Source organism: Pelobates fuscus, chromosome 2 (assembly GCF_036172605.1).
Source record: "Pelobates fuscus isolate aPelFus1 chromosome 2, aPelFus1.pri, whole genome shotgun sequence".
NCBI classification, from domain to species: domain Eukaryota; kingdom Metazoa; phylum Chordata; class Amphibia; order Anura; family Pelobatidae; genus Pelobates; species Pelobates fuscus.
Window position 1 is genome coordinate 181,339,821 of NC_086318.1, and position 24,807 is coordinate 181,364,627.

Below are 24,807 nucleotides of genomic sequence, written 5' to 3' on the forward strand. Positions count from 1 at the left end.
CACCAATTCAACATGTTGAATGTCTCAGATTAAGGCTTCAGTCACCACTCTACTGCTTCTTCTAGTTCCTATAGTCTGCTGGTATTATACAAAGAGCAGCACTATACAGGGAGCACTGACTGTCCCAGCTTATTCTACATACAGACCTGTTTATACAAAGAGTCCTGCGCATCCACTATAAGTCTGCACACCCAGGTGCTACTGCAGTTTATTTGAGGACAAAATTCAAACAGCAAAGTTGCGAGCCACAGCCCTTTCTCACTTTACAGGGAGCACTGACTGTCCCGGGATATTATACACACAGACCTGTACTAAACAGAGAGCTGCACGGACTATTCTGAGATATTATACAGTCAGTCATAGACCTGTATTATACAGAGAGCAGGACTATACAGGGAGCACTGACTGTCCCGGGATATTATACACACCAGGACCTGTATTATACAGAGAGCATCACTATACAAGGAGCACTGACTGTCCCGGGATATTATACACACAGACCTGTACGAAACAGAGAGCTGCACTGACTATTCTGAGATATTATACAGTCAGTCATAGACCTGTATTATACAGAGAGCAGGACTATACAGGGAGCACTGACTGTCCCGGGATATTATACACACCAGGACCTGTATTATACAGAGAGCATCACTATACAGGGAGCACTGACTGTCCCGGGATATTATACACACCATGACCTGTATTATACAGAGAGCATCACTATACAGGGAGCACTGACTGTACCAGGATATTATGCAAAAAAACCTGTATTATCGATAAAATGAAGTTTATATTTATTGGTACCTCCAATAAATGCAATACATACACGCACACACAGACTGCCGAGTACACGCACACACACAGGCATATATATTATATACACACACGCACAGGCAGGCTGCTGAATACACACACAGACATACAGAGTGCATATACATTACACAGAATACACACAGACTTCTGAATACATACACAGACACAGGCTAATATATATATATATATATATATATACATACACACACACACACACATAAAGGAAAGGCTTGCACTCACGGACTTGAGGTATAAAAGTTTTTCTTTATTCAAAGCATATCCATAAAATCATCACACCAACGTTTCAGCCCTCGTCCGGGGCTTTACTCAGGATGAACTGACAATACAAAACTAAATAACAGTGCCTATTTATATACCCATAAGAAGAGAGATTAACTCACCACAGGTGATTGTGTTCAGCATACCGGCGTCTCTCCGGATCTTGTGCGCATGTGCAAACATCCGAAAACCGGAAGTAGTAAAGGTGTACGTGACCCTGTTACCATAGAAACATGCTAATGCCAGAGACTGCCGTAATAATAAAGAGATTGAAACAAAGTGTATAGAGAAAGTTAAAACACAGTGCTCTAAATATAAATTTAACCCCTTAAGGACCAAACTTCTGGAATTAAAGGGAATCATGACATGTCACACATGTCATGTGTCCTTAAGGGGTTAAACATTATACATATGTAACACCACGTAGTGAAAACAATAATAAATCCACACGTTTAAAATCATTGATACGAGGACGTGATGACGTAGACCGTAAGGTGTACGGACCGCAAGGGGGAGGGAGCCGTTGGAGATGATCGATGCTTGGTAGCAGCCTCATGAAACCACGCCAAACCACGCCAAGCACGATATTATGGTACATGCCGAGCACACTGCTTAAACCGCTTAATCCCCAGTGGAAGGACGGCTTTAATAATCGTTAAATAACCCTACCTACCTCCTGCTTTGTCTTGCCTGTCGGGGGCTGAGTTGGGGGGGGCTGCCCTGCACGAAGGAGATTTCTGTTTGCCGCCGTTATGCGGATCGAGGGATGAGGCTCCCAGCGTACCTGTACTGATTCGGTTCAGCGCTGTTTATTGTCCCGTGGTCATTTGAAGGAAGGCATCGAAGGAGAAGGTGGAACTAAAAGGGCAAGTGTATCACATAGAGGTATTTCTTTGGGGGAAAAAAAATATATATAATATATACTTGCCTGAAAAAGAGGGCAAAGAAAGAAAGAGGGGAAAAGAGAGAAAAAGGGAGACGAGAAAGAGGATGAAAAGGGAAAAAGTGGGAAAAAGATAAAGCAAAGGGGTAAGAAGGGGTAAGAACAAGGGGCGAAATTAAGTGAAAAATATATACTCCATATACACCCCACACCCCAATATTTAAACAAAGGACTTATCCCCATACAATTCCGATAGCTCTAAAACAACTCCTTTCATAAAAAAAAAAAAAAAAGGAGCAAGAGACCAAGACGAAAAACAGTTAATGGACATATCGCCTAAATTGTTAAAAATTGCTAAAAATTGGCTAAATTGCTAAAAATTGTTAAAAATAATCGGAGAAACAATATAAAAGCAAGAAAATAAAGAAAATAAAGGAGAAGTCTATACAAAGACGAGTCCAGAACGGTAAACTCCACTCCAAAAAAAAAAAAAAAAAACCTCGGATATTAAGTCTGAATTTAAAGCCATACCCACCTTAGTTTCCTCCTAAAATGGCTTCTAAACGATCGCAGGAACCTAAAGTTTCATCAAAAACTGAAAAGAAATCTTTAAAACAAGAAAAGAGACTTTCCACATTTTTTTCTCCTCAAAAAATTCAAGATACCAACGAAGAACCTTCTCCAGACTCCTTCAATGAGATGATCCTGCCAGCTATAGAACCACCGATTATCTCTATAGAAATCATAAAATCACTGTTGGATAACACCTCAAAAGAGATAAAAAAAGAGATCCAGGATAATTCTATCGACCTTAAAAATGATATTTCTAAAGTACTAACTAGAATACAAACAATAGAAGAAAAACAGGATCATACAGAATTTCAGATCCAATCCTTTAAAGATTCTCATAAAGAAATGGAGCGCAAATTGGAACAACTGGAAGTCAAATTGGCAGACTTGGAAGATCGGACTCGAAGAACAAATTTAAAATTTAGAAATATTCCAGAAAGTATAACAAATGAAAAATTAAAGGATTTCCTTAAAGAATTATTCATTTCTCTCAAGATATCAACAGATCCCCATGAATTAACAATGGATCGATGCCACAGAATTTTTAAACCTACAAATATCAAAAACGACTTTCCAAGAGATGTAATAGTGGCGTTTCATTCATATGATACTAGAAACCAAATTCTGTTGGCCTTAAAAAATAATAGATCCACAGAAGGAAAATTTAAAGAGATATTTGCTATTCCAGATATCTCTTATTATACAAGAGCCAAAAGACGAAAATTCTCACCAATATTTCAAACGTTAATAAAACACAATCTGAGGTTTAGGTGGCGACATCCTTCTTCTCTCCAAATATATCACCAGAATGAATGGTTCTCATTTACAACATATGAGAAAGCCAATGAGTGGCTATTACAACTAATAGAAAACTAAAAACGAAAGATTGGAATGATAGGAAGAAGGAAAAAAGAAATAAAGAAGACAAAGAAAAGGAAGGAAAGAGGATGTGAGAGGAAGGATGAAAAAAAAAAAAAAGAAAATAGAAAAACAGCAAGAGGGGAAGAAAAAAGAAAAAAGAAAAAAAAAAAGAAAAAAAAAAAAAAAGAACGGACTGGAAAATTAAAACATCAGACATTCACTACAAATTGCCTACTACTCCATCATGAGTATCAAACGCTAAAATCATATTAATAGCATATTAACATCATAGTCCTGGAAGGATATTAAAGAAAAAAAAAAAAAAAGAAGACGTTGAAAAATACCTAAAGTATCCATACATTATAGGCTATTTACAGGACTATAAGATTAGACTTACCGTAATTCTCCACCAAACACTAAACACTTGAATCACAATTTGTTTGAAAATATTATGGCAGAATTTCAAATAGAAAATATATACCATAATGTATTATTACAGTATAAGATTTAATATAATATAACACAAGGAAAATATGCACTGGTAATTAAGTAATGTAAGCTAGCGCAAAATATAACGAGAAACTATGCACTTTTAATTCATGGAAAGTAGTACGGTTATCTACACAATGGAAGTTAAAGCAATATATCACGATAAATTAAACACTGTTAATTAAGGTTAATGAATTAATGTAAGAGATCACAAATGTTAATTATTGCAATTTATTATTAGAAATTAGGCACTGTAAATTAATGATAGAAAACATTGGAAATTATGTATAGTAAGTTAATGAAACATAACATATGAAATTACGCACTCTAATCTAAGGTGATATAATAAGACAAATCATACACTGTAAGTTAAAGAAATATAGTATTAGAAATGAGGCTACGCTAAAGTAATATAGCACAGGAAGTACGCACTAGAAGTCTAAAATTATAATTGTTTTGAAGTAGAAAAAAAGGCAAGGTGGTAACACCAGGGAACAATTTAACTATTTGTCAATTTTTCCTTTTTGTGACATATTATCCCCTCCTGTCTCCAACAAAGGCTCCCTCCCTGTGGGTATCTATATGATACTTTGATGTTGGAATCTAGTTGTATTCCAATACGGAGGTGCTGCAAAATCGCCAGCACCTACGCAGCTTGGATGCTTTTTAGCATCTTGAATGATTTGTTGTTTGTTTTTAAATGTTGTTGTATATATACCTGGTTGAAAAGGGAATGGTTAATGGGAATTGCTAAACTAAGGTGTTCGTTATGGAAACCAACTACTAAAAATGTTAAAATTAATATCAATTAATGTGCAGGGACTTAACTCCCCAAACAAAAGAGCTTATTTATATAATACCTTATTAAAAGAAAAAGCCCAAATCTCCTTTATCCAAGAAACACACTGGAAAAAAAAAGATAATCATCACTGGAACTATAAAAAGTTTAATATTATTGCTGAAGCTTCAGATCAATTTAAAAAAAAAAAGGGGGTTGCAATATTGTTTTCTAATTCGATTAATTATTCATGCGACTATTCCGAAACAGATATCGAAGGGAGATCAATTATTTGGATAGGAAAGATTAATGAGATTCAATATACCTTACTTAACATATACCTACCAAATAAAGCCCCAGTTAAACATCTAATGAAAATAATGAGAAGAGTAGAAACAATCCGCAAAGGAATACTCCTGATAGCGGGTGATTTCAACTGTGTGGCTGACCCTAAATTAGATAAACAAACAAAACCTGGTCAACACATAGATGGAAACCTGGTAAACCAAGCAGCCTCCCTAAGTAAATTAGCAAAAAAAAATGATATCTTTGATTTATGGAGAATATTCCATCCCAGTGACCGTAATTACACTCATACTTCTACGGCCCATAAAACCTCAGCAAGGATAGATATGTGCTGGGGAGACCTGGATCTTTTAAAACGAACAAAAACTATCAAAATTGAAATTAATACATGGTCAGATCACGATCTCCTTATACTAGAAATCAAAGAAAACGGGAAAAAAGAATTTTCACCATGGAAACTTAATGATTCTTTATTAGTAAAAAAACAAAATATAGAACATATAAAAAATCTTTCTGAAATGTTTTTCAAGGAAAATACTCCTGAAACAACATCTAATCAAAATGTATGGTGTACATATAAAGCAGTCACCAGAGGTTATTTTATAAAGCTTGCCAGCTATGAAAAAAAAATCAGAGGGGCCCCAATATCTGAACTTTATCTACAATTATACAAATTACAAGCTCAAAATAATAAAAATTTTTCTCAAGATACAATAACTCAGATAAAAAAATATAAAAATATGATAAATCAAAAGATTCTTGAAAGAATAGAATTTAATTTGAAAAGACTTAAAATTAAATTTTATTATCGAAGTAATAAAATAGATAAATTACTGACAGATCGTCTTAAAAAAAACAAAATGGACAATAAGATTTATAAAATTGTTGATGGTGGGAAAGTTTTGCTGTCTCCGGAAGATATAGGCGATTCATTTAGGAAATATTATGAAAAATTATACAATCTTCAATATATATCTACAGAACAAGCAATAGAAAAATATTTAAATAAAATAAAAATTCCAAAAATTACATTAGCTCAAAAAGAAAAATTAAATCAAAAAATATCCCAGATGGAAGTAGAGGAAGCTATAAATAATCTACAATTATCAAAAGCTCCGGGTCCGGATGGATTTTCAAATTTATTCTTTAAATTATTTAAAAAAACTATAAGTCCTAATATGACGGCAATGTTTAATGAGGCTGCCTCATCTGGTAAAATAACTCAAGAACTATTGAGAGCCAACATAAAACCTATCTTGAAGCCAAATAAATCACCAACAGAAATAACAAACTATAGGCCTATTTCTCTAATAAATATAGATATCAAATTATATGCTGCCATACTGGCTAATAGAATCAATTTAATACTTCCCGATTTGATACATATAGATCAAATAGGGTTTGTCAGAGGTCGTCATGCGAGCGATAATTCTAGGAGAATCATCGACTTGTTTGAATACGCTCATTTGACGGAGACGCCCCTTCTGACCCTGTCGATTGATGCAGAGAAGGCTTTCGACAGGGTCGGATGGGGATATATGAACGGAGTTCTAAGTGCATTCGGTTTTGAGGGCTGGATTGCACATGCGATTAAGGCTCTATACAAGGGTCCTTCTGCGAGAATAATAGGATATGATATATGCTCTGAATGGTTTGATATAAACAATGGAACGAGACAGGGGTGCCCATTGTCTCCCCTGTTATACGTTCTCTCAATTGAACCGTTAGCTACTGCTATCAGAGAAAATAAGGGAATAAGAGGTGTGATAATTGATGAAGTAGAAGCAAAGATATGCCTATACGCAGATGATGTATTAATTTCAATAACAGATCCGAAGATATCTCTTGGTAATTTAATGAAAGAGATTAAGAACTACGAGGATGTATCTAATTATAAGATAAATCTCCATAAAACCACAGCTTTAACAATTAATATAGACTTGTGTACCTTAGCATATCTCCACGAAAAATATAATTTTCACTGGACAAAAAAAGAGTTCCAATATTTGGGAATTATGGTAACGGCGAATCCTCAGAACATATTAGAATGTAATTTTCTAAAATTACTTAAAAATACCAACAAAATTTTAAGGGAATGGCGTCCTCTGGAAATTTCATGGTGGGGAAGAGTCAACACAATAAAAGCTTATGTTATCCCCAAATGGACCTATTTGTTTAATATGATTCCATTGAAAGTCCCAAAACCATGGTTGGATATGCTCCAACATTCCTTTTCTAATTTTATTTGGAAAGGGAAATCACCAAGAATAAAATCACAAGTTTTAACAAAAAAAATTAATCAAGGAGGAATGGCCCTCCCACTAATTAAAGATATATACAGCGCTAACATAATTTCACATATACATAAGTTCTACAGCTCTGACTCAAGGAGACAACCCTGGTATCAGATAGAATCAACAAGGATAAAAGAGAAAGATCTATCACTTATGATTTGGGATGATAAAACTAATTATAATATACATTTAATGCAGACCAATTCTATGGTCGTTTCTAATTTGATCGGAGAATGGCAGCGAATCAAAAAATTACTCAAGATATCCACAAAGATAATCGAGGGAGCAAACATAAGGGTCATCGAAAGGATTATCCCTGACATAAGTCTCTCCAAGTGGAGAGGAGAACGGGAGATATGGGTCAGAGACCTTCTCCAAAATAGAAGCTTATTGCCGTTTAAGGATCTTAAATCCAGTCTAAATCTGTCTGATACAGAGATTTTTACTTATCTAAGAGTTAGAGGATTTATAAATGAATCTCTATTAAGAAGAGATAGTGGCTTGAATAATTTGGTATATAAGATTTTTGAGAAACAAACAACAAAATCGATTTGCTCCATGGCTATAGATCTGATCAGACAAACTTATTCGGATATTCTTCCTACTGCTAAAAAACAATGGGAGAAAGATCTCAATATAGTATTGACTGATTACGATTGGTGCACTCCTATGAAAATATTGAGAAAACATATACATTGTTTAAACCTAATAGAAACTTTTTTTAAAGTCTATCATAGGTGGTATTTAGTACCAACAAGATTAGCTAAAATATCTATATCTAATTCTTCTTTATGTTGGAGATGCCATAAGCATGAAGGCGATATGCTACACATATGGTGGACCTGCCCATTAATTTCTAACTTGTGGGACCAAACATACAGTTTTTTTGAGTTTTTTAATATCAAAGTCAAAAAATGCCCACAAGTAGGCTTATTACACCTTAAATGTGATAGACTCCCAAGAGTTCATTTAATATTAATTATTCACTCTTTTATTGCAACAAAGATATTAATTGCAAGAACTTGGAAACAAACCCACATACCTGACAGCAGACAGTTTATAGTACAATTATTGCACCAACTAGAAATGGAAAGAGGAGTTGCATATTCTAACAACAACAGGAAGTATATACATCATCTAGATAATTTGATACTTAAAATTAGAGACTGTTTTAGTTGATTTGACCCTCTCTCTCTTTCTATTAAAAATTGTTTAATATTAACTATACTGATATCAGCTGAAAAAAAAAATGTACTTACAAAGCAATGTACTTATACAAAGTTTCATTTAGTAGTCTGGCTCAAAATGAAAAAAAAAAAAAAAAGTGCCGGATACTTTAATAACGATAGATAATAGATTTATTACTCTAATAATGTGGTATCTAATATGGAAGCTCATCTTGGTTAATTGACCCATGCTTGTTATTCCCTGCTCTATTCAGGTATTGTTAAATGTTTGTTAGGATATGTGATGATACCATCTGGGTAGGTCACTCAACAGGGAGCTACCCACATCGTATCATTAATATACGTAGGCGAATGTATATGTATGTAGTGATATATGCATATTTATGAATGTTTTTTTTTTTTTTATGTCATTGTACTGTAAAAAAAAAAAGGAAGTTATCCCAATAAAAAAGTATTAAACCTAAAATCATTGATACAGCAAGATCACTGAAGTAATATAAATCTAAATGATATGCACTCATATATAGAGTGCAATATTGCAGCATAATTACTAAATACAACAAAGTATTCCCTATTTGTGATCTTAGTGTATAGAGTGATACTATGCTGTTCTAAAGTAAAACAGTAACAGAAAAACAATAATACAAAAACAAAATCAATTATGCAGAATACGACCTCATACAGGCCAACACTTTCCATCTTCAAACTCTACTCACTACCACATGTAGAGTATATACATAATTGTCATATTGCCAACCAATCATTATTGGATTAAGGCGGCTTCATCATAAACATGTGAAAAATCAATGAATATTAATGAATTAATACGAAAATACTATACTGTAAGAATAACAAAATAATAAAAATGCAAAAAACTTTTGAAAAAAGATTTTTTTTTGATGATCTGATAAAGCTTGATGTTATATAAAAGGATGATAGGACAGTAACTCATTCAATCCATATGGCGACAAAGTATTCAGTTCATGGATCCAGTATGTTTCTTTCTGCAACAACAATCTGCTGCGATCTCCACCCCTAAGGGGTTGTGGTATATGATCAATAGCGACAAATTTAAGAGTAGCCAGAGAATGACTCAACTCCAAAAAGTCCTTGGCAACTGCTTTATCAGAGTGGCCATCTCTATCGGCAGTCCTAATATTGCACCTATGTCCCCTGATACGTTCACATAGTGGGGTGTCCGTCCAATGTAGGTTAAACCACATAGGCAAGAAATTTTGTAAATAACATACGGGGTCTTACAGGTAATAGTGTGCCTTATGTTATAACGTTTGTTATTATGTGGATGATTGAAGGTACGTGACGGGACCATATGGCCACACGTCACGCAGCCAAGACACCCAACACAGCCTCTTATTTGTACATAATGCTCCTGATGGTAACTCTTTACTGGATCGGTTTTTACAAGCAAATCACATAAGTCTTTATTCCTACGGTAGCAAATAGAAACATAGAATGTGACGGCAGATAAGAACCATTTGGCCCATCTAGTCTGCCCAGTTTTCTAAATACTTTCATTAGTCCCTGGCCTTATCTTATAGTTAGGATAGCCTTATGCCTATCCCACGCATGCTTAAACTCCTTTACTGTGTTAACCTCTACCACTTCAGCTGGAAGGCTATTCCATGCATCCACTACCCTCTCAGTAAAGTAATACTTCCTGATATTATTTTTAAACCTTTGTCCCTCTAATTTAAGACTATGTCCTCTTGTTGTGGTAGTTTTTCTTCTTTTAAATATAGTCTCCTCCTTTACTGTGTTGATTCCCTTTATGTATTTAAATGTTTCTATCATATCCCCCCTGTCTCGTCTTTCCTCCAAGCTATACATGTTAAGATCCTTTAACCTTTCCTGGTAAGTTTTATCCTGCAATCCATGAACCAGTTTAGTAGCCCTTCTTTGAACTCTCTCTAAGGTATCAATATCCTTCTGAAGATAGGGTCTCCAGTACTGTGTACAGTACTCCAAGTGGGGTCTCACCAGTGTTCTGTACAATGGCATGAGCACTTCCCTCTTTCTACTGCTAATACCTCTCCCTATACAACCAAGCATTCTGCTAGCATTTCCTGCTGCTCTATTACATTGTCTGCCTACCTTTAAGTCATCAGAAATAATCACCCCTAAATCCCTTTCCTCAGATGTTGAGGTTAGGACTCTATCAAATATTTTGTACTCTACCCTTGGGTTTTTACGTCCGAGATGCATTATCTTGCACTTATCCACATTAAATCATGGGAGGTTCCTTAAAAGCTGGAGGTAAAGTAATATCCAAGGACAACATGTTCCAATTCTTCTTCACAATAGTAGTAACTTGATTGGCTCTGTTATGGTATGTCATTGGGAAAACTAACCTGGATGATGCTGTGGATTTTATTTTGGCATGAGCATTCTTTGCCTTCTCTAATGCCTTTTCCAATCACTCTGTACACGAAGATCACAAATAGGGAATACTTTCTTGTATTCAGTAATTATGCTGCAATATTGCACTCTATATATGAGTGCATATCATTTACATTTATATTACTTCAATGGTCTTGCTGTATCAATGATTTTAAACAAGTGGATTTATTATACCGTATATACTCGAGTATAAGCCGACCCGAATATAAGCCGAGGCCCCTAATTTTAGCCTAAAAAACTGGGAAAACTTATTGACTCGAGTATAAGACTAGGGTGGGAAATGCAGCAGCTACTGGTAAATTTCTAAATAAAATTAGATCCTAAAAAAAATTATGTTAATTGAATATTTATTTACAGTGTGTGTGTATAGAATGAATGCAGTGTGTGTGTGTGAGTGCAGTGTGTGTGTGTGTGCAGTGTGCGTGTGTGATGCAGAGTGTAATGCAGAGCCTTGGTGGGGCGTGGGCATTTTTATTATTATTTTTTTAATTATTAAAATTTTAATATTTTTTTGTTATATTAATTTTTTTAATATTATTTTTAATATTTTATTTTATTATTGTTATTTTTTTTTCGTCCCCCCTCCCTGCTTGATACATGGCAGGGAGGGGGGCTCTCACTCCCTGGTGGTCCAGTGGCATTGGCAGTTCAGTGGGGGGGGCTGGCAGCGAGCGCTTACCTCTCCTGCAGCTCCTGTCAGCTCCCTTCTCCTCCGCGCCGGTCCGGTCAGCTCCCCTGTCAGCTTACACTGCAAGTCTCGCGAGAGCCACACTATGACCCTGCGGCTCTCGCGAGACTTACACTGTGAGCTGACAGAGGTGCTGAACGGACCGGCGCGGAGGAGAAGGGAGCTGCAGGAGAGGTAAGCGCTCGCTGCCAGCCCCCCAGAGCCCCCAGTCTGTATTATGGCAATGTAAATTGCCATAATACAGACATTGACTCGAGTATAAGATGAATTGGGGTTTTTCAGCACAAAAAATGTGCTGAAAAACTTTGGCTTATATTCGAGTATATACGGTAGTTTTCACTACATGGTGTTACATATGTATAATATGTTTCAATTTATATTTAGAGCACTGTTTTAACTTTCTCTATACACTTTGTTTCGATCTCTATATTATTATGGCAGTCTCTGGCGTTAGCATGTTTCTATGGTAACAGGGTCACGTACGCCTTTACTACTTCCGGTTTTTGCATGTTTGCACATGTGCACAAGATCCGGAGAGACGCCGGTATGCTGAACACAATCACCTGTGGTGAGTTAATCTCTCTTCTTATGGGTATATAATTAGGCACTGTTATTTAGTTTTGTATTGTCAGTTCATCCTGAGGAAAGCCCCGGACGAGGGCTGAAACGTTGGTGTGATGATTTTATGGATAAGCTTTGAATAAAGAAAAACATTTATACCTCAAGGCTGTGAGTGCAAGCCTTTCCTTTACATGTATACTTTTTGGCTATGGCTCACACACACACACACACACATATACACATACACATACACACTGCTGAACACAGTCACACAGACTGCAGTGCATGTTTTTGTTTAGGGGTGTTGTGTGTGTGTGTGTGTGTGTGTGTGTGCGCGTGTGTGTGATGGGTGCAGTGTGTGTGTGAAGGTTATGTGTATGTGCTGGGGTGCTTTGTGTGTGTTTGTGAGGGGTGCTGTGCCCTGGTGGTGGTAAGTTGTCACAAGCTCACTACAGGCAAGCTCATTGACACACACGTTTTCTCACTAGCAGACACACATACACATACATACAGCTGTGTATATCAAACCTATCTGGCCCTGGAGGCTGTTGCTGAGAGGTGAAGTAGCCATTTTCTGCAGCAAGGTCTCTTGCTTAGTGTGGGGGCAGAGCTTGATGGAGAGAAGCGGAGCTTTGGACATGGGGACAGAGCCTGCATCCGCGAGGCAAAGCAGGCGCCTGTTTGCTGGGGAAGCTGCTGGAAAATCGGAAGGGAGACTTTCAGTGCTCCCTCTGGCCCCCAGCACCTCTATAGCCCACAGCATCTCTGTCCTGAAAATAGTAAAAACACATGGCCAGCAAGTTGCTGGGACTGTCCCCGGGAGAGTAAATCGCCTGGGACAGACTTCAGCTTGCCGGGACTGTCCCGGCAAAAACAGGACAGTTGGCAACTTTATGTCCACCTCCTTTACTGAAATAAAAACAGCTAAATATAATAAAAAAAAACTTATATGGAATCCAGTGCCACATCACTGACTTCCTTCTCTTTGGTCCACTCAAATGCTTTCCATAAAGAGGCATTTAGTTTGGACTGTTTGACTAAAGGGAGGAAGTGCGAGTGACAGAAAGAGGGAGAAGGAATTTTTCCTTAAAAAAAGAAAAAAAAAAGACCTTTCAGGGTTTAAAGAATGGGCAAATTGTAGATCCCCAGCTAGCAAAGCATTATGGGAGTTGTAGGACAGTTGAGGATCTACCTATTAGCTACCTTTGTGCTAGGGGAGTTTGTTGAACTTCTAATAGTTTGGAATGACTTGCTAAGGAGTGCATGTGCAGTGCTCTGGGTCATCTAGTAACAGGTTGTAATTTATTTAAAATGGACATAAACTGAACTTAAAAATAAAACTAAACAGGAGAATAACAGTTCACTTAGAATTGTAGTTAACAGAAATCAAACTTGTAAAAACGTTGATAAAATAGCCAAACCTTGACTGTAGCAGGATTACCGTATTTATTCGAGTATAACGCGCAAAATTTTGTACCGATTTTTAATTTAAAATTAGGGGTGCGCGTTATACTCTAATAAATATTCGAGTGGGTGCTCCGATTATACCTCCCAGGACCGCCGGGCTCATTACAAGCCCGGCGGTCCTGGGGGGGCGGGCAGCAAGCGTTTACTCACCTCCGTGCAGCTCCTCCAGCTTCCCAGTGTAAATCTCGCGAGACCCGCGGCCAGCTCTGACGTCAGAGCTGGCCGCGGGTCTTGCGAGATTTACACTGGGAAGCTGGAGGAGCTGCACGGAGGTGAGTAAACGCTTGCTGCCCGCCCCCCCAGGACCGCCGGGCTTGTAATGACGGTAAATGTAAATACCTGTAAACCTATATAATATGAGGCAGCATTAAAGACACATTAGATTTTATACCCCCCATCACCAGCATCCAAGAATTGTTACTTCCCCTCTATTTCTGTAAATGCCACCAGACACACTTCCAACACAGGCTGGTTTAGTAGAGGAATGAAAACACACCTTGATGTCCCCACTGCCCCCTCACTACAAAAGATGCATTCATTATATACACACACTACACAAATACACTCTGCATTCATTATATACACACACACAACACACAAATACACGCTGCATTCATTATATACACACACACAGTACAGATATACACGCTGCATTCATTATAGACACACTACACAAATACACGCTGCATTCACTATATACACACACACACACTACACAAATACACACACTACATTATATACACACACTACACAAATACACACTGCATTCATTATATACACACACACACACTACACAAATACACACTGCATTCATTATATACACACACACACACACACTACACAAATACACACTGCATTATATACACACACACACACTACACAAATACACACTGCATTATATACACACACACACTACACAAATACACACTGCATTATACACACACACACACTACACAAATACACACTGCATTATACACACACACACACACTACACAAATACACACTGCATTATACACACACACACACTACATTCACTATATACACACACTACACAAATACATACTGCATTCATTATATATACACACACACACTGCATTCATTATATATATATATATATATATAATAAATACACAAGATCCAGCGCACTCTCCTATCTACTAAACAGCAACTTCAATGTTGACAGATTTTATTAGTTTGTAAAAGTTTTTTTTTTTTTTTTAAAAACACCTAATCTAGGCAAAAAAATGGGGATTTAGTTACATTATATGATCATACATTGCATAAGCCTGCCACAACGTCAATGTACCCCATCTTTGGCAGGTCCTACTCTCACAGTCTAATGTCTGCTCTTATGAGATTAACCACTTACTTGGGAAAAAATTCCATCTGAGGCTCTCTGCAGTACAAGGCTAAATAGGGACCTGAGATGAGGCACCTGTAACAGGGAGGGGTGCAGAACCAAGGAGTTGGCTAGTACATTGACGTTGTGGCAGGCTTATGCAATGTATGATCATATAATGTAACTAAATCCCCATTTTTTTGCCTAGATTAGGTGTTTTTTAAAAAAAAAAAACTTTTACAAACTAATAAAATCTGTCAACATTGAAGTTGCTGTTTAGTAGATAGGAGAGTGCGCTGGATCTTGTGTATTTATTGTATAATATGGCCCCCAGCAGCACCCCATTTAAGCATGTTTAGGTGAGTGCAACCATCCCCCCATGTTTCCTATATATATTTGGGAGTCTAGCCAACTCCTTGGTTCTGCACCCCTCCCTGTTACAGGTGCCTCATCTCAGGTCCCTATTTAGCCTTGTACTGCAGAGAGCCTCAGATGGAATTTTTTCCCAAGTAAGTGGTTAATCTCATAAGAGCAGACATTAGACTGTGAGAGTAGGACCTGCCAAAGATGGGGTACATTGACGTTGTGGCAGGCTTATGCAATGTATGATCATATAATGTAACTAAATCCCCATTTTTTTTGCCTAGATTAGGTGTTTTTAAAAAAAAAAAAAACTTTTACAAACTAATAAAATCTGTCAACATTGAAGTTGCTGTTTAGTAGATAGGAGAGTGCGCTGGATCTTGTGTATTTATTGTATAATATGGCCCCCAGCAGCACCCCATTTAACCCCTTCAGGACGGAGTCAATAGTACACGTTCTGATCAAAACAAAACGTAAACAAAAACTGGAATTTGCGCTATATGTCTGTTCACCCGTAGTTCCCCTCTTTCATATTAAATGCACCCACACTTATTATATATCATTTTGTTCAGGAGAAACAGGGCTTTCATTTCATATAAAATATTTGTATTTGAAACAATTTGTTATGAATAAAATTAAAAAAAACTGTGAGAAATTTGATTTTTTTTTTAAAATTTGTAGTTCCGCCTCACATTTTAGCTGTAAATGTCATAATACTGTTAGGTTTTACGGCAACAAAATGCACATATTTGTAATCAGCGATGTCTCACGAGTACAACAGTACCCCCCATTAACAGGTTTTATGGTGTTTTGGAAAGTTACAGGGTCAAATATAGAACGTTCCATTTTCAAATTGAAATTTGCCAGATTAGTAATGTTACCTTTGAGACGGTGTGGTAGCCCAGGAATGAGAATTACCCCCATAATGGCATACCATTTGAAAAAGTAGACAACCCAAGGTATTGAACGTGGGGTATGTTTAGTTTTTTTTAGTAGCCACTTAGTCACAAACACTGGCCAAAGTTAGCGTTCATATTTGTTTTTGTGTGAAAAAAGCAAAAAACTAATATTTGGCCAGTGTTTGTGACTAAGTGGCTACTAAAAATGACTGGACATACCCCATTTGCAATACCTTGGGTTGTCTACTTTTGCAAATGGTATGCCATCATGGGGGTAATTCTTATTCCTGGGCTACCATACGGTCTCAAAGGCAACATAACTAATCTGGCAAATTTCAATGTCAAAAAAATGAAATGCAAGCCTTATATGTGACTCTCTAACTTTCCAAAACACCATAAAACCTGTACATGTGGGGTACTGTTATTCTCGGGAGATTTCACTAAACACAAATATTAGTGTTTTAAAACAGTAAAACATATTACAACAATAATATAGTCCATAAAAGTGCCGTTTGTTTGTAAAAAATGCAAAAAACGTCACTTTTACTTAAAATATCATCGTTGTAATACAATTTACCAGTTTTAAACACTAATATTTGAGTTCAGCGAAGTCTCCCGAGTAAAACAGTACCCCCTATGTACAGGTTTTATGGTGTCTTGGAGAGTTACAGGGTCTAATATAGTGCATGCGAATTAAATTCTCTGCACTTTCTCCCTGTGTTGTCAGGCATGTCAATCAAATTTTAATTAATCAAATGACATAATTATGTTAAAAAATTACTTAAATATACACGTAGAATTTTAATATATATGCATTTATAGGTATATAAATTCTACGTGTATACTAATGTAATCTTTTATGTAATTATATGTATTTATCTCTCTATATATATTTGCGGTTATTTGTATTTTATATATAGATAGATATATATAGAATGTCATTCTAAGTGTATTCTGTTTCCAATATATATATATTAATAACAAAATACAGTTAGAATGAAATTACATATGAATATATAATTTATTTTATATTTTGTTTCAATATTTTATTTATTTATTTAATTATTTTATTTATTTATTATTGTAATTATGCGTATATATATATAATATATATATGTAGATCTATTGTATATATAATATATATACATATTATATATATGTAACGTCATTCTAAGTGTATTTTAATATTAATATATATACTAATATTAATATTAAAATACATTACGTATGACGTTACATATATATAATATGTATATATATTATATATATAATATATATACATATTATATATATATAAAAAGGCATTTAATTTATTTTATAACATTTTTATATTTATTTTTTTACACTACCTACCAGCAGGGGGACTGTCTAATATTTTAAACAGTCCCCCTGCTGGCAGATCCATAGCCAGCTATAGGGGGCCATGTGATCGCTCTTTGAGAGCGATCACATGGCCCCCGGGGGCCTCATTTGCCGGAGGGGGGCTGCCTGGGCTCTCAGACAGCCCCCCAGAAGAGGATCGCGGCGGAGGTGAGTACACCTCTGCTCCTGGGGCTGCAAGCCGTTACGGCGTTCTATGCCGCCGCAACGGCTTTAAAGCCCTTTAAAGCCGCGACGGCATAGAACGCCGTAACGGCGTTAAGGGGTTAAGCATGTTTAGGTGAGTGCAACCATCCCCCCATGTTTCCTATATATATTTGGGAGTCTAGCCAACTCCTTGGTTCTGCACCCCTCCCTGTTACAGGTGCCTCATCTCAGGTCCCTATTTAGCCTTGTACTGCAGAGAGCCTCAGATGGAATTTTTTCCCAAGTAAGTGGTTAATCTCATAAGAGCAGACATTAGACTGTGAGAGTAGGACCTGCCAAAGATGGGGTACATTGACGTTGTGGCAGGCTTATGCAATGTATGATCATATAATGTAACTAAATCCCCATTTTTTTGCCTAGATTAGGTGTTTTTAAAAAAAAAAAAAAAAAAAACTTTTACAAACTAATAAAATCTGTCAACATTGAAGTTGCTGTTTAGTAGATAGGAGAGTGCGCTGGATCTTGTGTATTTATTGTATAATATGGCCCCCAGCAGCACCCCATTTAAGCATGTTTAGGTGAGTGCAACCATCCCCCCATGTTTCCTATATATATATATATATATATATATATATATATATATATATATATACACAAATACACCCTGCATTCAATATATACACACACTACACAAATACACGCTGCATTTATTATATACATACACACTACAGAAATACACTGCATTCGTTATATACACACACTACACAAACACACTGCATTCACTTTATGCACACTACACACACAGTGCATTCACTTTACCCACACTACACAAACACTCACTGCATCCACTATACACACACTACATTCATTATATATATATACATACACACACACACACACACTACACAAATACATGCTGCATTCATTATATACACACACACACTACACAAATACACGCTGCATTCATATTATATATATATATATATATATATATATATATATATATATACACACACGCACACTACACAAATACACACTGCATTCATTACACACACACACACACACACACTGCATCCACTACATGTGGCATGTATATTTTGTGCATTTACCTTTAGAAATAGTTAGTTAATGTTTTTCAAAAGGGTAAATGTACAGAATATTGGTAAGTTATCGGCTATCAGCCTGAAAGTTCACAGATTATTGGTATCGGTTCAAAAAAAAAAAAAAAAAAATTCAATATCGTTCTATCCCTTAAAAAAAAAAAAACAGAAAAAAAAATGATGCAGGGTATTCTAGGCAGTACTGCAGGGTGGCACGGTAGAATGTCCAGCATTTCAGCAGCCCCCAGCAGTATGTAAACTTACCTGCCGCCACGATCCGTTTTACATACGGTAATTATTTGATTTTATGAATTAGGGTTTGAGGGACCTGCCTGAAGACCCAGGAAAAATGTCCAGAGAGTTTAATTAGGAAGCCCTATATTTACCCTGTAACTTTGCAAAACACCATATAACCTGTACATGAGGGGGTACGGTTTTACTAATCAGACTTCGCTGGACACAAATAGTAGTGTTTTAAAACAGTAAAATGTATCATGACGATTAAACAGTTGTGCTCAAAAGTTTGTTAAATTCTGCCATTGACCATTAATGCAAAAAATGTATTTTTTTTTAAAGGATAGTGATCATATGAAGCAATTTATTATCAGATATTGATTTGGCTCCTTTATAAAGCAGCACTGTCATGGCCGAATCCAGGTTTTTAGTTTTTTTTTTAACCCCCCCTCCCAACTCCACTACATCTAACTGTTCCCCTAGTCACCCCCAAATGCCCCTAAGCCTCTATATTGCCTCTTTTTTAATCTTTATTTTGTGCCCGGACCTAGGTCCTGGGCGCCACCATCTTTGTGTGGGTAGATGAAGTCCCTTTGGGACACGTCATCTGCCCACACTAGATAGTGCTGTGAAATTCCTGCGCAAACCCAGTTAAACACTTGGGCGTTCGAATGGGAATTTCGTCTATTCATTCGTCAGAAAGACGAAGGAATGAATACAAATGTCAGACAAACAAACAAACACTGAATTTGTGTATTACAAGGAGGGAGCTACCGGCTCGCAGCTCCCTCCTTGTAAAATGTTAAAGAAGCGGCAGGGAGCAGTGCTCCCCACCACTTGCTAAGCCCCCCCATGTCTATCCTCACTCTGTGGGGGTCAATATGACCCCCATATTAGCATAAATAATTTTAAATCTAAACATCTAAATAATTAAAATCTAAACAGTGAGCAGCATGTGGCCTGAGAGTGTGGGCTATTCAACTAGATGTGGGACATAGGGTGCCCCTTGGCCCCCACCCCTGAGCGGCGGCCATAGGTCATGGTCATGGCCATGGCCCGCGAGTGCGGAGCTGCAGGTGGGGGCCCTAAATTACAATAAGAGGAGGGGGTACCTATTGTCCTCCCCTCAAATTGCAGGGTGATAGAAGGAATTATAAGCCTTTCCACACCCTGCAGAGCGCAATCTGTGCAATGCCCTCCCCGGGTGAAGATGGTTTCATTTTTAGCGTTTATTTGGCAAAAAAAAATTCTGACCGGAATTATGTTTTTTTATTTGCCCTTTTTTGGGGCTGAAAAAAATAAGGTTTTAGAAAAAATAAGACATCTAATAGTAAGTATGATTTGTTTCTCCCCCCCTCTCCCCCCAGGTATTTAGGTTTATTGCCTCCCCCCCTCACTATTTTTTTTTTTTGGGTGAGGGGGGTAGGTAGGGATTCATTTAATTTTATTTGGGTGGGGGAGTGACTAGGGGCAGGGGGGATTTTTACACTTCGCGCACTTTGTTCCTCCGCTGGTCAAGCGTAGGAAATCTCCATAAGAGAAATAGTCCCTACATTTGTCTTAAGACTTAAAGCAAGCTAGAGCAGACAGGAAGAAAAGAAGAACAGATCCTTACAGAATGAGAGAAGAGGAATCGTTTGGCGAAAGGTAAGTTCGGCATGACAGTGCCTCTTTAAATGTTAATGATAACAGAAATAACCCAAATGGCCCTCATCAAACGTTTACATACCCTTGAATGTTTGGCCGTGTTACAGACACACACAGGTTAAACTGGCAATTTCCCACACCTGTGGCTTTTTTAAATTGCAATTAGTGTCCGTGTATAAATAGTCAATTATTATTTTTTTTAGCTCTCACGTGGATGCACTGAGTCACGTGGAAAAGAACTGGCAAAAGACCTGCATAACAAGGTAATGGGACTTTATAAAGATGGAAAGGGATATAAAAAGATATCCAAAGCCTTGAAAATGCCAGTCTGTACTGTCCAATCACTTATCTCTTGATACCAAGCCGAGGTCAGGTAGACCGAGAAAGATTTCAGCCACAATTGCCAGAAGAATTGTTCGGGATACAAAGAAAAGCCCACAGGTAACCTCAGGAGAAATACAGGCTGCTCTGTGGTTGTCTCAAGGAGCACAATACAACGATACTTGAACAAAAATTAGCTGCATGGTCAAGTTGCCAGAAAGAAGCTTTTACTGCGTTACAATATGCCTGACAACACCTTGACATGCCACACAGCTTCTGGCACACTGTAATTTAGAGTGACAAGACCAAAATAGATCTTAAAGGATCACTATAGTGTCAGGAAAACACTCATTTTCCTGACACTATAGGATCCTTAGGAACCCCCACCCTCAGTGCTGAAGGGGTTAAAATCCCTTCAGCCACTTAACTTTATCCAGCACCAGGCTCTCTCTGCGCTAGTGACCTCTCCTCCCCCGCTCTCAGATCCCGAGTGGAGGGAATGCGCATGCACGGCAAGAGCATTTCTCAATGCTTTCCTATGGACGTTCTGCACGCTGGATGCGAATTTTGCATCCAGCATCACAGAAGCGCCTCTAGCTGTTTACATCTGAAGGGTTAAAACCTGGGGGGCCTGGCACCCAGACCACTTCATTGAGCTGAAGTGGTCTGGGTGACTAGTGTTCCTTTACTGATCACAACCATAATTGCTATGTTTGGAGAGGGGTCAACAATGCCTATAGTGAAACGAATACCATCCCCACTATGAAGCATGGTGGTAGGTCACTGATGTTTCGGGGGTGTGGGACCAATAAAGGCACAGGGAATCTTGTGAAAATTGATGGCAAGATGAATGCAGCATGTTATCAGAAATACTGGCAGACAATTTGCATTCTTCTGCACAAAGGATTTGCATGGGATGCTTGCGTGCGTTGGCCCTTAATTACCTTTTTGTCTTTAATACGTGCCATTTAAGTCTGCCTCTGATATAGTGAAACACTAAAATTGGATGTTGCCCCCAAATAAAGTATCTGGTCATTTATATTGCAAGAGGCCTGATAAACACATTCCTCCTTGACAGAACAGCACGCTGACACGGTGCAGGCAGCAGAGTAACCACAAGTGCCAGGTGGAAGCAATCCTGTAACTGATATATAAAGTAATGCCACATACAATCCCCCAGCCCGCATTACTGTCCATGTACTAATACAGCATGGGGCCATCACATGACAGCAGGATTAACCCTGTCCCTCCCGGCCGGAGATATGGGAAGTGCTGGCGATGCGCATGCTCCCCGGCCGCACCGCACTCCGCACTCTGTGTGCCTGGCAGCGATCAGCGTATTGCTGGGGAAGGAGGGGGCGCTCACCTTTGGCTGCCGGTGTTGGTAGCGGGTATTGCTGTATGTGACAGGAGCCAGACTCGGCGTCTCCCAGCAGCGGCCGGCGGTCCTCCTCCCCCCCATCCTCGCTGCCGCTCTGCCATTCCTTCATGGTCCTCTCCCTCACTAACATCCCGTGCTGGGAGACTTCATGTCCGGCTCGGTACTCAGCCTTCCCATACAGCAACACACACAGACCCCACCTCCTCCTCACTGCTCCTCCCCGGCACTGATCAGCCGCTCCAACCCAGCCACATAGCGCAGAGACAGGCCTGCAACTCCCACTGTGCTCAGCCAGCCGCACAAGTAGGATCATAACTAGCAGATTTTATTGGGATGTGCACCCCCACACAAACAATAGCTTGACACAGCACTTGACAACTGCTATTATTAGTTTACTAAAACTGGGACAAACTAGAGAGTACTGAAAACACGCTCACGACCTGCAACTCCCACGATGCTCGGCCAGTAATTTAACTTTTAACCACAGCTGGTGTGACACATGTTGCCTATTTATGTTTGACAGCAAGCACACAGAACACTTACCAGTAAACTAAGAATGTGTTATACCCCATCTTTTGTGTAAAATATATTTCCATATTATAAAAAAAATACTGTTTGAGGATTTCAAAATATGAAATACAGTGGCTTCATACCTCATTTTTTTTCACATGTGTTGTGTTGCAGTCGTATGCTGTAGTTGTTTTAAATATATATATATATTTTTTTTATCACACCAAGCTACACTCAAAGTCAATACCCCATAATGACAAAGAAAATACCAGATTTGTAAAAACATAGCAAATTTTGTTACAAATAAACTCTGCAGGGGTGTGTTTGCATGTTTTGTTGGTATTTGCTTGGATGTATGCACATGCACTGCCACATACGTATAACAGATATACCTACACATTTAAGGTACTGTAGACACGGAGACCACTTCAGCCCATTGAAGTGGTCTGGGTGCAAACTCCCATCACCCTTAACCCTGAGCATGTAATTATTGCAGTTTTTATAAACTGCAATAATTACCTGCTAGGGTTAACTCCTCCTCTAGTCGCCACTAGAGGGACTTCCTGGTGCTTAGATGACTTTTGATCGTCTAAATCAGTGGTAGTCAACCTTTTTCTAACTACCGCCCACTAATGCATCTTTTTGGTTGAAAAAATTTCCTTACCGCCCACCAGTTTTCGCGCAAGTGCGGAATATTTTTTTCGAAAGGAGGGTGTTTTAAAAAAATTAAATGTACGTACATTTATCTTTCTATTTCCAATTAATGCATGTTTATAATGTTTTTAACTTTATAAAGTTTAATGAGAAAACAATAAAGTAAATTGAAATTACCTTTACTAGTGATTAATGAGATCCTTGAGGTTGATGCTGCAAGGCTAAATATTTTATATCTGGTTTGATTTTCTTAAGAAACAAACGAAGGTCTCCTCTTTCGGTGATATTCAGACGACTTCTCTGTTTGCGCATAATATGATTTCTCATCTGTGCGTCAGCTCCCCTCTTTTCCCACCTCAATTCCCCTCCCCACCTTTTTTCCCCCCCCTTTTTAACCTTCCTTATAGCAATGCCCAGTAGGAAGGCTGAGCTAGGTATCCCACTATAACAGACTGGCACACATACATACATACAGACACACATAGATACAGACAGACAGGCACACACACACACAAGACATACATACAAAGACACATACATACACACATATATATATATATATATATATATATATATATATATATATATATATATATATACAGACAGACACACATACAAAGACATGCATACAGACACACACAAGACATACACACGACATACATACAAAGACAAGACACACATATATACAGACATACACATATCTCTCGCCTTGAGCAGTTTCCGCTCATCTGCCCACAGTCAGGTGTCTGTCAAGGACGTGTTTGAGCGTAAGAAGCCAATGTCAGAAAGTCACCCCCTTGCCCAGCGTCTGACAGCTGGCTTGTCTGAACTATTAGCCCGCCAGCTTTTACCATACAAGCTGGTGGAGTCTGAGGCGTTCAAAAAATTTGTGGCTATTGGGATACCGCAGTGGAAGGTACCCGGACGAAATTTATTTGCACAAAAGGCAATCCCCAACCTGTACTCGATTGTGCAAAAGGAAGTAATAGCATGTCTGGCACACAGTGTTGGGGCAAGGGTCCATCTGACCACTGATACCTGGTCTGCAAAGCATGGTCAGGGCAGGTATATCACCTACACTGCGCATTGGGTAAACCTGCTGACGGCTGCCAAGCATGGAATGCGTGGCTCTGCAGAGGAGTTGGTGACACCGCCACGACTTGCAGGCAGATCTGCTGCCACCTGCTCTACTCCATCCTCTTCCATAACCTCCTCGGCTGAGTCCTCTTCTGCTGCTG

At 38.1% G+C, this 24,807-nt stretch overlaps 1 protein-coding gene across 1 annotated transcript in view; it reads right to left on the minus strand.

The window, feature by feature from the left end:
• SLC17A5 (solute carrier family 17 member 5) overlaps positions 1-22,594 on the minus strand; it is a 72,869-nt gene extending 50,275 nt beyond the window's left edge. Inside the window, exon 1 of the mRNA XM_063442992.1 lies at positions 22,391-22,594. Coding sequence (XP_063299062.1) covers positions 22,391-22,535 — 145 coding nt within the window. The 5' untranslated portion in view covers positions 22,536-22,594. The remainder of the gene's footprint in view (positions 1-22,390) is intronic.
• Positions 22,595-24,807: the final 2,213 nt, after the last annotated feature.